The following is a 13,477-nucleotide window of genomic DNA, read 5'->3' on the forward strand; positions in this document are numbered from 1 at the left end:
TTAGAACCTAGGCTCAGTGACATGAAGTCCAGCACCTACCTCATTTGCTGAATCATAATTGGTGGAACATAAGCATCTGCCTTCTCTCCAGAAATAAGACCAAGCAGTAAAATTACAAAATGAGTTGTTACAAGTTTGACCAATTCTTTCCTATTACTGTTCTGGGGACTGGCTTTGGTGTCAGTACCCCATAAGCACAGATCATTTCTCCCCAGGGAGTAGATCACTGTGCATCTGCACATCGCCCCGGGAAGCTGTGGAAGGGCGGTCAGCCCCTCCTGAAGGACATTTCCCCAAAGAAGGAATACAGCAGCTGCATTTCCCTCTGCTCTTTCAGGAACAAGCCTTGGTTTTGTTTTTTTTTTTAACATCTGCCCTTCTGTGGCCTTGCAGCACCAATTTTCCTTACGCCTTTCTCTGGCTTGAGGCCAGCCTTGAAGACTTCCCAAGACTTGTTAGAAGTGGTTATAAGAGCATGGGTAAGGGTCATATCCCAGAGTCAGACAGATGAGGGTTTGAATCCTTTCTTCACTACTAGTAGCTCTGCAACCTTGGCTAAATTATCTTCTCTCCAGCTTCAGTTTTCTTATCTGTAAATTGAAGAGGATGATGGTACCTATCCTGAAGGTTACTATGAGGTTTAATAAGACATAAAGTGCTCAGCATAGTTCAGGGTGTGTAAGACTTAGCAAAGTAAATTCTTTCTCATCAAGCTCCAAGCTTCTGACTTGATGCATAGGAATGAATAGAATGCTTCCAATGTTTTTAAAGTTTGGGAGTCTTTGCTTGAAAAAAGTACTAAGTAAAATTGGGCTTTCACTAACACTAAAATAACTGATTATCTTAGAAAACTAAATTAGTCTATACCAGATCAGGTTCCAGATGTTGTAGATAAAGACTTGGTTAGTTTGACAAAATGTAACTTTAATTCAAAGGAAAAAGAAATGCTTAAAGTAAATTGACTACCTCACTGATCATCACGTGGCTGTACAACCTTAGGACTATTTTGTGTGTGATCCATGTGAATAGTAAAAAGAATGGATTCTAGAACAACTTCTCATTCCATTTTGTGTAAGAAATAGAGTATGTCTTTATTGCTATACTCAGTGTGGGCAGTTCCTGCCAGCATATGTACTAATGCTCACCAGATAAATGTGGATTCAGTAGTTAAGCCTTTTACATATATAGCCAGACACCTCATTATAATGCCCCTTTTCTTCACATAGCTTCATTGAAGTCCACTGTAAATGTCCCTTTGGCACATACATTTTTAGGCTTCTGTGAACAGAAAGAAAGGGAATGAAGCATCTGTAAAATGTATATTTCATATTTGGGTGTATAAAATATATATAGATAAGTCTGGGTGCGTGAATGTTCACATACCTACAAAGAGAATAAATTTGATCTTTCAACTTTACTGGGAAGCACTCAGAAGGTTCTAGGGACCTTGAGGGTAAAGCTCAGCTTGGCAATAAAGTGATTAAAACAAAATCCTTTTACTTAGTTTAAAAATATCTTGGAAGGTGGCAATATCATGGCACATGTTTTAAAGAAAAACATCCTCACTCATCACTGCTATCACCTAAAAATTTTACAACAAAAATAGTTTGGCCAGGTTACCTTAGCCTCATCTGTTACTCCCTGATAAGGTGTGAAATTTTTATCTTCCAAAGTATATGCACTCACTCAAGCACACCCCAAAACATGGTTTTTCTACACATTTTGTCCTATGAAATATGCCTATAAGCTTATCCTAACAAAAAAAAGTCACTGGCATTGTGAGATATTAAAATGATCAGTAGCCCCTTGCTTAGTCCTTTTTGATTGTCAGTTCTCTCCAAGATCAGTGGGATCTTACAGATAAAGAACTGTTGGTGTACTTACAGAATGTTGAGTATTTTTCTAAACTGCTCGTGTCCATTGGTTGCAAGTGAGCTTCATGACCAGTCCTGCATCAGTGTGTCTTTGAGGGTGGGAGAGCCAGTCCTGTGGGGTATTCACGTGCCTGCAGGGCTTTGACCCGTTCTCATTACAGGAGGATTTTACCTGTCTGGGGCTGGAGATGGTGGTGCATAACTCTGCCCCCCTCTGTCTTCACTTTAAATTTAGACTGTCCTCCCCAGAAGACAACTGAAAAAAATACCTCATTCATTCTCAAGAGGGGCAATTTTAAAATAAAGTACTTCTATAAGTGAGGGTCGAGGAGAGGGGAAGAATAAGTATATTGTGTTTTCTGCCATTAACTTGTTCTTATATTTTCTTATATTTTACTAAAACTGACCTCATCATTTTAAAAATGTGAACTTAGTTTTATTGCTTTTTTCCCTGCATATTTCACTTGTATGCAGACTTACATTATATGTGTGTGTATATGCATTTTTTTTTTTTTTTTTTTTTTTTGTATCGGTTGGGAAGAAAAGATGCCTCATTTTGAAACCTAAAGGGGAGAATAAGAAAAGCCCTTTGTAATATATTGCCATATTATCACTAAATCCCCTGACAGTTGTGACACACAGGCAAGTCACCTGTCACTTAAGCTTGAGGTCTCTTTAATTTTCTCCTGGAATTCGCACCAGGCTGTCTTTAATTTGAGGCCTTTATTGGAATTCTGAAACCTCTCTGCCTCCCTGGCTCTCAGATCTATTCTGAGAGCTGTTACAGAATGTATACAATAACCAACAGAGGGATTCGGAGAGGGCTGGAGCTCTGTTTATTTAACACTCTAGAGGGATTTTTGTGCTTATTCGGTCCTGGATGCCCAGCTTTCAATATCGCTTTGACAACCATTCTGCCCTTCTCATTAATTTTAAACAGTTAAAACACAGGAAAAAGAGGAAAAAGTTTTCATTATTAAAGTGCTTTACTTTTTAATAACAGAGGATTCTGTCCGCCAGGGGAAAGGGCATCCTCACTAATTTCACATTCATATTAAAAAAAAAAAAATGCTGGGAAGGTGACAGTTGCAATGCTGAGGTGGCCTAACGAAAGGAGGGCACCAAAAAAGAAAGGAGAAAAGTTTGCATTTCACAGCAGCTAAGAGGGTTAAAAAAAAATCCTTGTTAATGACAATAGCAAATGTCCACTTTCGTAACATAGCTCCTGAGTGACTTTTCTCTTGACATGTTAGTGGATAAAACCCTTAGGGGGACTACGTACTGTGAAATCAGCTAGGCTGTCATCAACCAAACAGATAGCAGGAATGATTTGACTAAACTAAAAACATTTTCAGGTTGTTAAGTCTCCCTTAATCCAGCGATGAACATCGATCCAAAGAATAAGGCTTTTTCTTCTCTCCCCTTTGTTCTTCCTCTGGCAGCCTTAAAAGTGAGAGCAACTTCATGAGTGTAGGTTAGGTTACGCTCAGTTAGCCATACACAGGCGCTTGCACCCTGTTCTTTACAAAGGTTAAAAGAAGCTTGAGCTGGATCGCACACTCATTTTCTTTCCTAGTGCTCCACATGGGAGTGGGGTGGGGCCAGTCAAGCCTTAATAACACCAAGCAGATGATCTCAGTATTGTGCTAGAGGCACATGAAGCAAACTGGGTTGGAGAAGCTGTGTTCTTTTGGAGCTTACCTTTAATTGAAAACATCTGTGTTCACTTTAAGATTAAAGGGAACAAAAAACTACTAGTTTTCAATGGAGGTGTAAAGAAAGGAAGTCTTTTCTCTGGGACTGTTAAAGGATGAAAAGAAAATCATTTTATAACATTTTCTGTCTGTAGACCCCTGGTGATGCAGTGGTTAAGCCCTTGGCTCTAACCAAGTTAGTGGTTTGAACCCTCCAGCAGCTCCCCAGGACAAAGATGTGACAGTCTCCTTCTGTAAGGATTACAGCCTTGGAAATCCTATGGGCAGTTCCACTCTGTCCTGTACTGTTGCTGTAAGTTGGAATCAACTCAATAGCAACAGGTTGTTTGTTTTGTTTTTTTTTTTTTTTCTGCTTCAGGGTCTTTCAGCTTTCAGATGTTACTTCTTTCAGAGGGAGAGTTTACTGCAAAGATCCAGGCAGTCTTTTAATGTGGTTTGTTGCAACTGCCCATTCCTTACTAGGTTCTTGGGAACAGGGCACAGTGTAGGCACTCAGTGGTTATGGGTTAAATGAGGCTAAAGGAATCTGAAACAATGAGAAGTCTGAACCTTTCTAAGAATTAAGGAAATGTGCTCTGACATTCAAGGATAGGGATAACTTTTTAAGATAAATTTTAAACAGGTCCTTGTTGAATGCTGTTGGAAAGGAAACATCAGTATTCCATTGGTAAGTGTAAAGGAATGGAAGAAATTTAAGGCCTAAGCAGGAGATCCAGGCACTCCTCAGAAGGAAGATTGGGTGATCTACTTCCGTAGTGATACCACCTCAGAAGCCCCCCAAGGAGGGCTCGCTATGAGTCAGGGCCGACTCGATGGCATATAAGAACAACAACAACAACAAGCAGGAGACACAAGATTCATTTGAAAACAGCTTATGTTCAATGATGTTTTAAATGCCTGCATTGGACTTGGAAAATTCCAAAATGTCTCTAATGATCTCTTATTTTGAATATGAGTAATAAGAGGCCAGGAAGAAAAGTAAGTGAATAAGTAAATAAGCAGATAAGTTGAACCACAGCTTCCTCACAGTGCCGTCTTCATCTTGCTTGACTTTACATCTTTATAGCTCTTTTTTTTCCCCCCTAGTAATATTGAAAGGATTACCCTTGTTGGCCCCTGGGTGGTTACTGTGTGATTTTACTGTTATTAAATCTATTATAAACTGCTTCATTATTCCTGACTCCAACTCTGTCTTTCCTTTAATCCTTCCATCACCCTCCCAGAAATCCCGGGCTGTTGGCCCCCAGGAAATCCACGAGCGAGCCACAATCTTGCAGACGGTATTTGAAGATTACGTACACTCCAGTGAAAGGAGAGTCTCCTGGGCAAAGAAAGGTCAGTAGATTTCTTAGGTGATTATGGAGCAGATAGCCCAGCAGAACACCACCCCACCCCTACCCACACACCCCCAAATTGGTTGAGAGGCCAACCAGGGATCTCTGCTCACCAGCAAAAGCCTTCAGTCTCTGTAATTCTGCAGGGTTTGGAAGCAGGCACAGAAGGCTTTAAAATGATATTAAATGTTAATTTCATCCTTCCTCATGTTTTGCGCAAATGAGACTTTATCTTGGCTTATATCAGAACTAGAGCTTTGACCCAACAACTTGGATCCTAGGGATCCATTTCTCTTTTTTTTGAAAACTAGGCATGTTAGTGGAAACAGTGAACCCAATTCCTAGGAAATTTAAAGAGTTAGGTATTAACTTACTCTTCAGAGGACAAGTTGGATACTGGGATCACCAAGTAGACTGAACAGTTCATTTTGAGAAATGAGCAAGGATGGAAGCCAGGGGCCTTATAATAGCTAATACTTTTTTATAGTGGAACGTTCTGTTTCTTGGCTAACGATTGATTCATGTGTGCTAATGAGACTTACTCCACATTGGGGGATCCACAGTTCTTTTCATTAGTTACCTGCTGTTTTGAGAAAAATGCCAGGCTGCCTTATCAATATAGCATCCTTTCTTTTCTTATTGTTATGAATAGAAACATATTTTTAAAAAATCATTTATCCAACAACTATGTATTGAACTGGGCGCTGTTCCAAGTGCTTGGAATATAGCAGGGGTCAGAACAGGCAAAAATCAAAATCCTTGCCTTTGTGAAGGTAACATTTTAGTGGTTGTGGGGGGTGAGCAGACAGTAAGCACCTGAAACACACATACATACACACACAGACAAACCAGGTAGTCTACCAAAAGGTGAAAAGAAATAGAGCAGGGGAAGGGTGATCAAGGGGCTGGTGGGGAACAGAGTGATTTTAAATAGAGGTCAGAGTGAGTCTCAATGGGAGGGTCATAGCTGAGGGAAAACCTGAAGAAAGATGAGCCATGCAGCTGAGAAAGGGCATTCCAGTCAGTGGCAACAGCCAGAGCAAAGGAACTCAAGACAGTGTGGCTAGCAGAAGGGGAGGAGTCGCAGGAGACAGATAATGTCAGGCTTATAGACTGTTGTAGAGACTTTGGGTTTTACCTGGAGTGAAATAAGAGCCATTTAGAGCAATTGGAGCAGAGATATAGCATGGTCTGACATGACCTGGCTGCTATGTGGGATTAGACTCAAGAAGGACAAAGATAAAAGCTGGGAAACCTAAACAGGAGACTGACTCGGAGGCTGTTGTAGTCATCCAGGAAGTAGAGGTTCAAAACTGCTTGGTCAGCAAATATTTTTGAGTGCAGGCGTACCTTGTTTTATTGTACTCCACTTTATTGTACTTTGCTGATACTGCATTTTTCACAAATTGAGGGTTTATGGCAACCCTGCATACAGCAAGTCTGTTGGTGCCATTTTTCCAATAGCATGTGCTCACTTCGTGTCGCTGCATCATATTTTGGTAATTCCCACAATATTTCAAACTTTTTCATAATGCTGTTATGCACATAACTTTTATATACACTGGAAACAAAAATTTGCGTGACTTGCTTTGTTGTGCTATTTGCTTATTTTGGTGGTCTGAAACCGAACCTGCAATATCTCTCAGGTATGCTTATACCTGTTATGTATGTTGGCACCTTATGAAACAGCCTTTTTTTGTGGTCAGAAAACTTGACCAAATCAGAATTGCACAGGGCCAAAAGATGAAGTCCCTAGTAATTACCTCATAAATTACCACCAATATTTAATTAGTGTGTATCCTTAAGAATCTATACTGGAGTGTACCTCTCAAGAGGAACAGAATATTTGGCACAGTGTAACTGTACAGAGTTTGGTCATTTGGTGAAACTTAGGCAAATTCAGCTTGTGTGATACATAACTAGGTGATGTGCTGCTGAATTTCAAGAGTCATAACAAAAGCACAGGAAAAAGAATGAAATAAACCCAAACAATAATCTTTTACTTTGACTTTAGTGTCCATCAGAGTATTTTGGATATCCTGGTCAGAATACTACTATTTCAGTATGACTAGGGTCATCATAGTAAAAGTTACAGTAAGTAGTAGAAAATGTAGTTTTCCATTTTTTCTTACCCTTGTCAACGTTGAATTTGTTAATACGAAGAAACAATCAGAGCTACTTGTCTTCTGTTTAAGAATACTGGAGTGGAGCCACTGCCCGACAACCTTTAAATACTGTTAAGTAAATAAATATATTATTTCTCTTATCAGCTAATTGATTTCCACACCAAATTGATAATGGACTGTGACAAAACCACCTATGTTAGATCTCCATCACCCACTTCAAATATAAAGCTCTCCACTATTATTTCTCTCCTGTTACTTAGGATTATGAATTCTGGAGGTTTGGGGGAATTTTACATACTTGCCATCCTAAAGATACTGAATTCACAATTTAGGAACAGCCTCTATACCCCAGAAGTTGATAGCATTTCAGTCTGCATATGCAAATTCCCCACTACCGACTTGCTTCCCCTTTTATGCCATTTCAGAACCCACCTCATGAATAATTAACAAAGCAGCTGGTTTGTGCCTTTATGGCAGAAAACTGGTTGGAAACTGGGCCAAGTATGCATTTGTTTTCCTTTTGCATTTTCTGACCCAGTCACTGTTAATAACAGTATTTAATTGTTGTCAATTTCCAGAAAGTTCCTTTTCTCCTCTCATTTCTTGCATTTCTTAACTAGGCATTCAGGTGTCAAAAATAGGCAGTTACATAAGTATGACTTCCATACTCCTGAACAAAAATTTCAGAAAACAGAGCCCTTTACCTGTAAATTACCACTTCTGTGGTTTGGTCTCCATCTTCAAGTCTCCCTGAAAAACAAGGGCTACATGTGTAGATTTTTGCCTGTGCTTGGTAGGGGTGCTTCTCCAAGTCAGGAAATCTCCATACCAGTGATGACAATAATCCTCTTAGTGTGATGAGAGGTCACCTGAGTCCTTTACCAAATGCTTTGTCTTTAAGAGAAGTGTAACAAGCCTCTTCCTTTCCTACATCTGTTGACAGGTCAGATGGAAAGTGCATGTACCTTCACTCTGCCCCAACCTGTGCTCTTCTGAGAGGAGTAGGTGGGGAGGAGCAAGTGTTATCTTCACCTGCCAGCCTAGAGTCTTATTCTTTTCTGCGTCTTTGATGATAAATATCATCCATCCATAAGATAGTACTATTCCTGATCCAAAAAGTCCAGAAATAATTCTGATTTTATGAAAAAGAACAAAATGCCCATATGGAGTATTTGAAATAGGTCTCCCCTAATTAATCTACCTCGGGCAATCTACTTCTGTAGTGATACCGCCTTGGAAACCCAAAGAGGGGTCGCTATGAGTCGAGTCCAACTTGATGGCACATAACAACAACAACAATTAATCTACTTTAAATTGGCTAGGAATAGGAATCGGAGATTACAAAGTACTCTTTCTAATTGGCTGTATTTTCACCCGTCATCTCAAATACTCTCATTACTCCTCTACTTTCCACTTGGGTTGGTCTTCTAGCCTCTGTTCCTTCTGCATATTCTAGACAATGCCAACATGAGCCACTACCTGCACCTTGGAAAGCCCTACAAACAGCTGCTGCTACAGCTGAAATTTCTGCTTCTCTGAATCATCTAAACATGGGAGTCCATGCAAGTATGTGAGGACAACCAACTGTCGCTGTCCCCAATGAGACAGGTGCCTTGAGGACAAGGAGATTTAGTAAAAATATGCAGTGTGAAATACTGCCTGACCAGTTGTCTAGGGAGAAAACACTTCCTGCCATTTCTTGGCACACTCATTATCCCTGTAAGGTTGTTAGTTGGGCACCTAAGTCTCCTGGGACAGAAGCTCTCCAGCCTCAGGAAGAGGGAATAAGCACAGGCGGAAGACGGGGGACTAATCTGCTTAAGCAGAAGAAGAGTGGAATGAACAAGACCAGGGCCAGGATTTGGGTAACTGAGATTTTAAAAGTAAAACATCTTTGGCTTGGTTTGGTTTGGTTTGGCTTGCTTTCAGTCTGGATCTTTCAGACCAGGGTAAATGTTGGGAGTAGGTGAGACAGAGGAAACAGTCTCCTGGGTCACTGTAGTTGTAGCACTTGTGTCTCTGAGAACTTGAATATGTAGCTTTGTGTCTAGGAGCCTGGTATCAGAACCCTCCAAACAGTATAGACCATTTGAAATGTTAAAGTTTGTTTTTTTTTTTTTAAAGCTAGTCCCCAGTTATTAAAAGGGGGAGTAAGCACAGATTTAAGAAAGGGGTGCAGAGGAGTTGCCTTGGTTATTATTTCTCATCGATTGGGAAAAGGAGTTCACTTTGCTCAGTAAATAGAGCTTTGATGGATTCTCAGGATCCTTTCAGGAGCTGATCTGCTAAAATGACACTTTTTATTACTGTTCATAAACGCCAATCTCCAGGTACTGCTGGGATATTACATTTAAGCTGTGGGCAAACTTGCCAGTCCAGTGGCTCAACAAGCGAGGGTGAGGGGAGGCTAGTGTTTAGTGCCTCCTTCCATCAGAGAGTGCAGGTTGCACAGTGGATGGCAAGAAGAGCAGGGCTTGAAAGTAGAGGGAGCAGTGATGGGCGTGGGGAGCTGCATTTCAGAGCAATTTCCTCCTTCCCTGTTGCAGTAAGAAAAGGGCAGAGACTTAATTTTCACTGTTATTGCAAGACTTTCAAGGGGATACTGGGGATAGTATAATCTTTTCTCAAAGGAATACAAAGTTAAGATGTCGGTAAAACTCCGCCTTCCTGGGAACTGACTTCTCTCTGGCCTGTGAGGGGATCTAAAACAAGGATGGCTTTTTCTTAGCTTTAAAATGGGACTGCAGTTTCTCTGATAGAATATTTGATTGACTACCTCTAAACTAGGAGCTCTGGTAGCATAGTGCCTAAGGCACTTGACTGCTAACCAGAAGACTGGTGGTTCAAACCCACCAGCCACTCCTCAAAAGCAATGTTGGGCAATCTACTTCTGTAGTGATACCACCTCAGAAACCCAAGGAGGGGTCGCTATGAGTCAGGTCCAACTCGATGGCACATAACAACAACAACACCTCTAAACTGTTGGCAGTCTTTGGATGAACTGTTTCATGGACTATTTAAGATATTTAATAATTTTCTTTTTGAGATTCTTGTTTCATTTCCTTTCTTACCCCTTATTTGAATGGGTAAAAAGCACTTTATTGGCCAATCTTGGATACTGTTAGAATAAATTTGCTTTTAAAATCCCATTAATGCCTCTGGATAAGGGAAGGTTGAGGGCAGGGGTTGTGGTGGAGACAACATTTATAGTAATGTCTTTCATTCAGAGTAAACATACTGATATCCATAACAAACCCTTTTGAATTTTTTTTGTTTTATAACATTGGCATACAATAACTATTCACAAAATTAAAATTTAATTTGGAAAAAATATTCCCAACATAAAGGTGTAATGATTTCCTCACTTTCATTTAAAAAAAAAAAAAAAAGACGTGCTGTGTTGCTCATTTGTTAACTTCTTCACTTTCATTCATTTATATAGGAAACATTTTTCAGGTGCCTGCCATGTGCTAGGTACTGTACTAGGCTCCAAGACAATAAAATAGGGCTCCTCCACTTTGGGGTCATTATAAGGTATGCAATCATATCTGAAATTTTACTGGATTTATTTTAAGTGATAATCTTGGACTATGATTTGGGGTTATGTTGTTACTGGTTTTGTTTTGAAGAATTAAAAAAAAAAAGAAAAACTACACAGAAGTACAGAATTAGGGTGTCCATGCATGTTGTAACTGTCCTGGTTGGGTCCCACTATTACCTTGCAAGATGAAGTGCAGACAAAAAAAAGGGGGCGCATTTAGAAGCAATCAACCCAGGACATGGTAGCCCTCGAGACCAGAAGAACCGGATGGTGCCCAGCTACCATTGCCAACCACTCAGGAAAGCAAATCTGGAGATCCTGGATGGAGTGGGAGGGAAAACATGAAACAAAATGCAAAAACTCAATAATGACCAGAATTACTGGTCAGATGAAGTCTAGTGAGACTCCCAATACTATGGCCCTGAAATACATTCAGTGCTTGGAATAAAACTCACCCCCAGGGGCGGGCTCTCAGACAATGGTTAGTGAGATGTATTACCATTGAGTGTGTATATTACCACACACTCAATGGTAATACATCCCTTAAAGCAATAGACTATGGGACACCAAAGGACCAACATTCAAACTGAGGAAATGCAGGAAAACAGGAGTGTATAATTATGAGGGGCACAGGGGGAGTGTTGCAGGGTAGGGAGGCGAAGAGACTGGGTTAGGGCTGGACATGGCGAATGGGGACTGAAACTAAATGTATGTGTGACTTTGAATGTAAAACAAGCTTTTAAAAAAAAAAGATGAAGTGCAGAGATGAACCCCAAGCCCTCAGTCTTGACAAAACCCTCTCCCTTTCTCTGTCAGCTCTGCAGTCCTTCATCCGAGCCTATGCAACCTACCCCAGGGAGATGAAGCACATCTTCCATGTCCGATCCCTCCACCTTGGACATGTGGCTAAGAGCTTTGGGCTAAGAGATGCCCCCACAAATCTTAATGTCTCAGCTATGAAGAAGAAGAAGACAAATCTGAAAAGGTAAGATAAGCAGAATTATCCTGTAACGAGTAGTTGAAAGTCTGGTGAGTGTAGAGAGCTCTGTTCAGGTTTACAGGTGATAGGATAAGGTCAACTGCTGTACTTCATGGAAACACTTCCCTCTGTCTTTTGTTTTTGTGAGAAATTGTCATCAGTATCTGCCCTTTTTTCAATGTAAGTGTTTGGAACAAGAGAAAAAATACCTAATCTTAGTGTTTTTAAGGCATCTATAGAAATTCAGCAATATCTTCCTGGCAAGCCCAAATGTAGTGGGTATATTGGAGCAGTAACACAAAGGTTGTTGCTGTAGAGTAACTAGGGAACTTGCCACAGTTGGAACTTCAAATATACTGTGGCCACTGTGGAAAGCATCTGATACTTGTACAAAAACTTCCAATATGTTTCATGAAATTAGCTCCTGAGGCATACCATGTAGTGAGATTGGAGGATGTAAATACCCCACCAAGCTCTGCAGATTTGCACGAGCTAGGAAGCTAAAGAACTCTAATTGGATGCTTCCAGGGAGTTAGTATTAGGCTCCTCTTGGTGCAGTGGTTAAGTGCTTGGCGGCTAACCGAAGGATCGGCATTTCACACCCACCAGCGGCTCTCTGGTAGCATAGTGGCTAAGACACTTGCCTGCTAACCAGACGGCTGGCGGTTCAAACCCACCAGCCACTCCTCGGAAGGACGGTTGGGCAATCCTACTTCCGTAGTGATACTGCCTCGGAAACCCAAGGAGGGGTCGCTATGAGTCGGGGCCGACTCGACGGCACATAACAACAACAACAAGCGGCTCCGTGGGAGAAAAGACCTGGTGATCTGCTCCTGTTAAGATTACAGCCTAGGAAACGCTACGAATCAGTTCTAATCTGTTTTACAGGGTTACTATGAATTGGAATTGATTCAACAGCACACAACAATGGTATTGGGCTCTGTTGTCCAGGGTGTCATTCTCCACGGTGCTGACACATCTCAGGCCTAAGCATTGTTGCACACAAGAGCAGAAGACTCTTTCCCTTCCAAAGAGTGTGTTGAGAACTGACCAGTGGCTCTATTGTTATTGTTAGCTGCCATCAAGTTGACCCTAACTCATGGCAACTCCATGTACAATGGGATTGGGCCACTGTGTTCTGTAGGGTTTTCATTGGTTGATTTTTGGAAGTGAATTGCCAGCCCTTTTCTTCCTACTTCATCTTAGTTTGGGATCTCCTCTGAAGCCTGTTAGCATCAAAGCACCATGCAAGATTCAGGAACACTGGTGGCTATGTTTGAAGTGCACTGGCCGGGAATCAAATCCGGGTCTCCCACGTGAAAGTCAGGACTTCCACTGCTGAACCATCAGAGGTTCTAGTGAGAGGGAAATCAGAGTGAGAAACATTGCCCTGTGGATTGGAGGGTGTGCTCTTAGTTCATCTTACAATTTCATGGGATCCTGAGATGATTTCCGTCAGCAAACTACATTTGCAAAATATCTTCTTTTTTTCTTTTGCTATTGGGACACAGAACTTCCTAGGAGCTGTGTCATGCTTGAATTATGTCTCCCAAAAATATACTTCAACTTAGCTGAGCCATGATTCTCAGTGGTTCGGCAGTTATATAATGATGTAATCTTCCCCATGATATGCTCTGATGTGATCAGCCGGTCAGTTGTGACAGAATTAGGGTGAGATGAAATACCTTTTCTCATGTCAAACCCTGATCCAATGTAAGGGGAGTTTCCCTGGAATGTGGCCTGCATCACCTTTTATTTTACAAGAGATAAAAGGAGAGAGGAACGAAGAGAGAGGGAGGTATCTGACTACCACCAAGAAAGAAGAGCCAGGAATGGAGTGCATCCTTTGGACTCAGGGCCCCTGCATTGAGAACCTCCTAGACCCAGGGGAAGATTGATGCCAAGACA

The 13,477-nt window shown here is 41.1% G+C and overlaps 1 protein-coding gene across 1 annotated transcript in view; it reads left to right on the top strand.

Annotated features, from left to right (window-relative positions):
• The window catches only part of DDX31 (DEAD-box helicase 31), a 79,800-nt gene that overhangs the window by 44,861 nt on the left and 21,462 nt on the right, over positions 1-13,477 (top strand). Inside the window, exons 18-19 of the mRNA XM_007944339.2 lie at positions 4,813-4,924; positions 11,407-11,575. Of these exons, the coding sequence (XP_007942530.2) occupies positions 4,813-4,924; positions 11,407-11,575 (281 nt within the window). The remainder of the gene's footprint in view (positions 1-4,812; positions 4,925-11,406; positions 11,576-13,477) is intronic.

Source organism: Orycteropus afer, unplaced genomic scaffold (assembly GCF_000298275.1).
Source record: "Orycteropus afer afer isolate SDZICR_OR568_19922 unplaced genomic scaffold, OryAfe1.0 scaffold00123, whole genome shotgun sequence".
Taxonomy (NCBI): Eukaryota; Metazoa; Chordata; class Mammalia; order Tubulidentata; family Orycteropodidae; genus Orycteropus; species Orycteropus afer.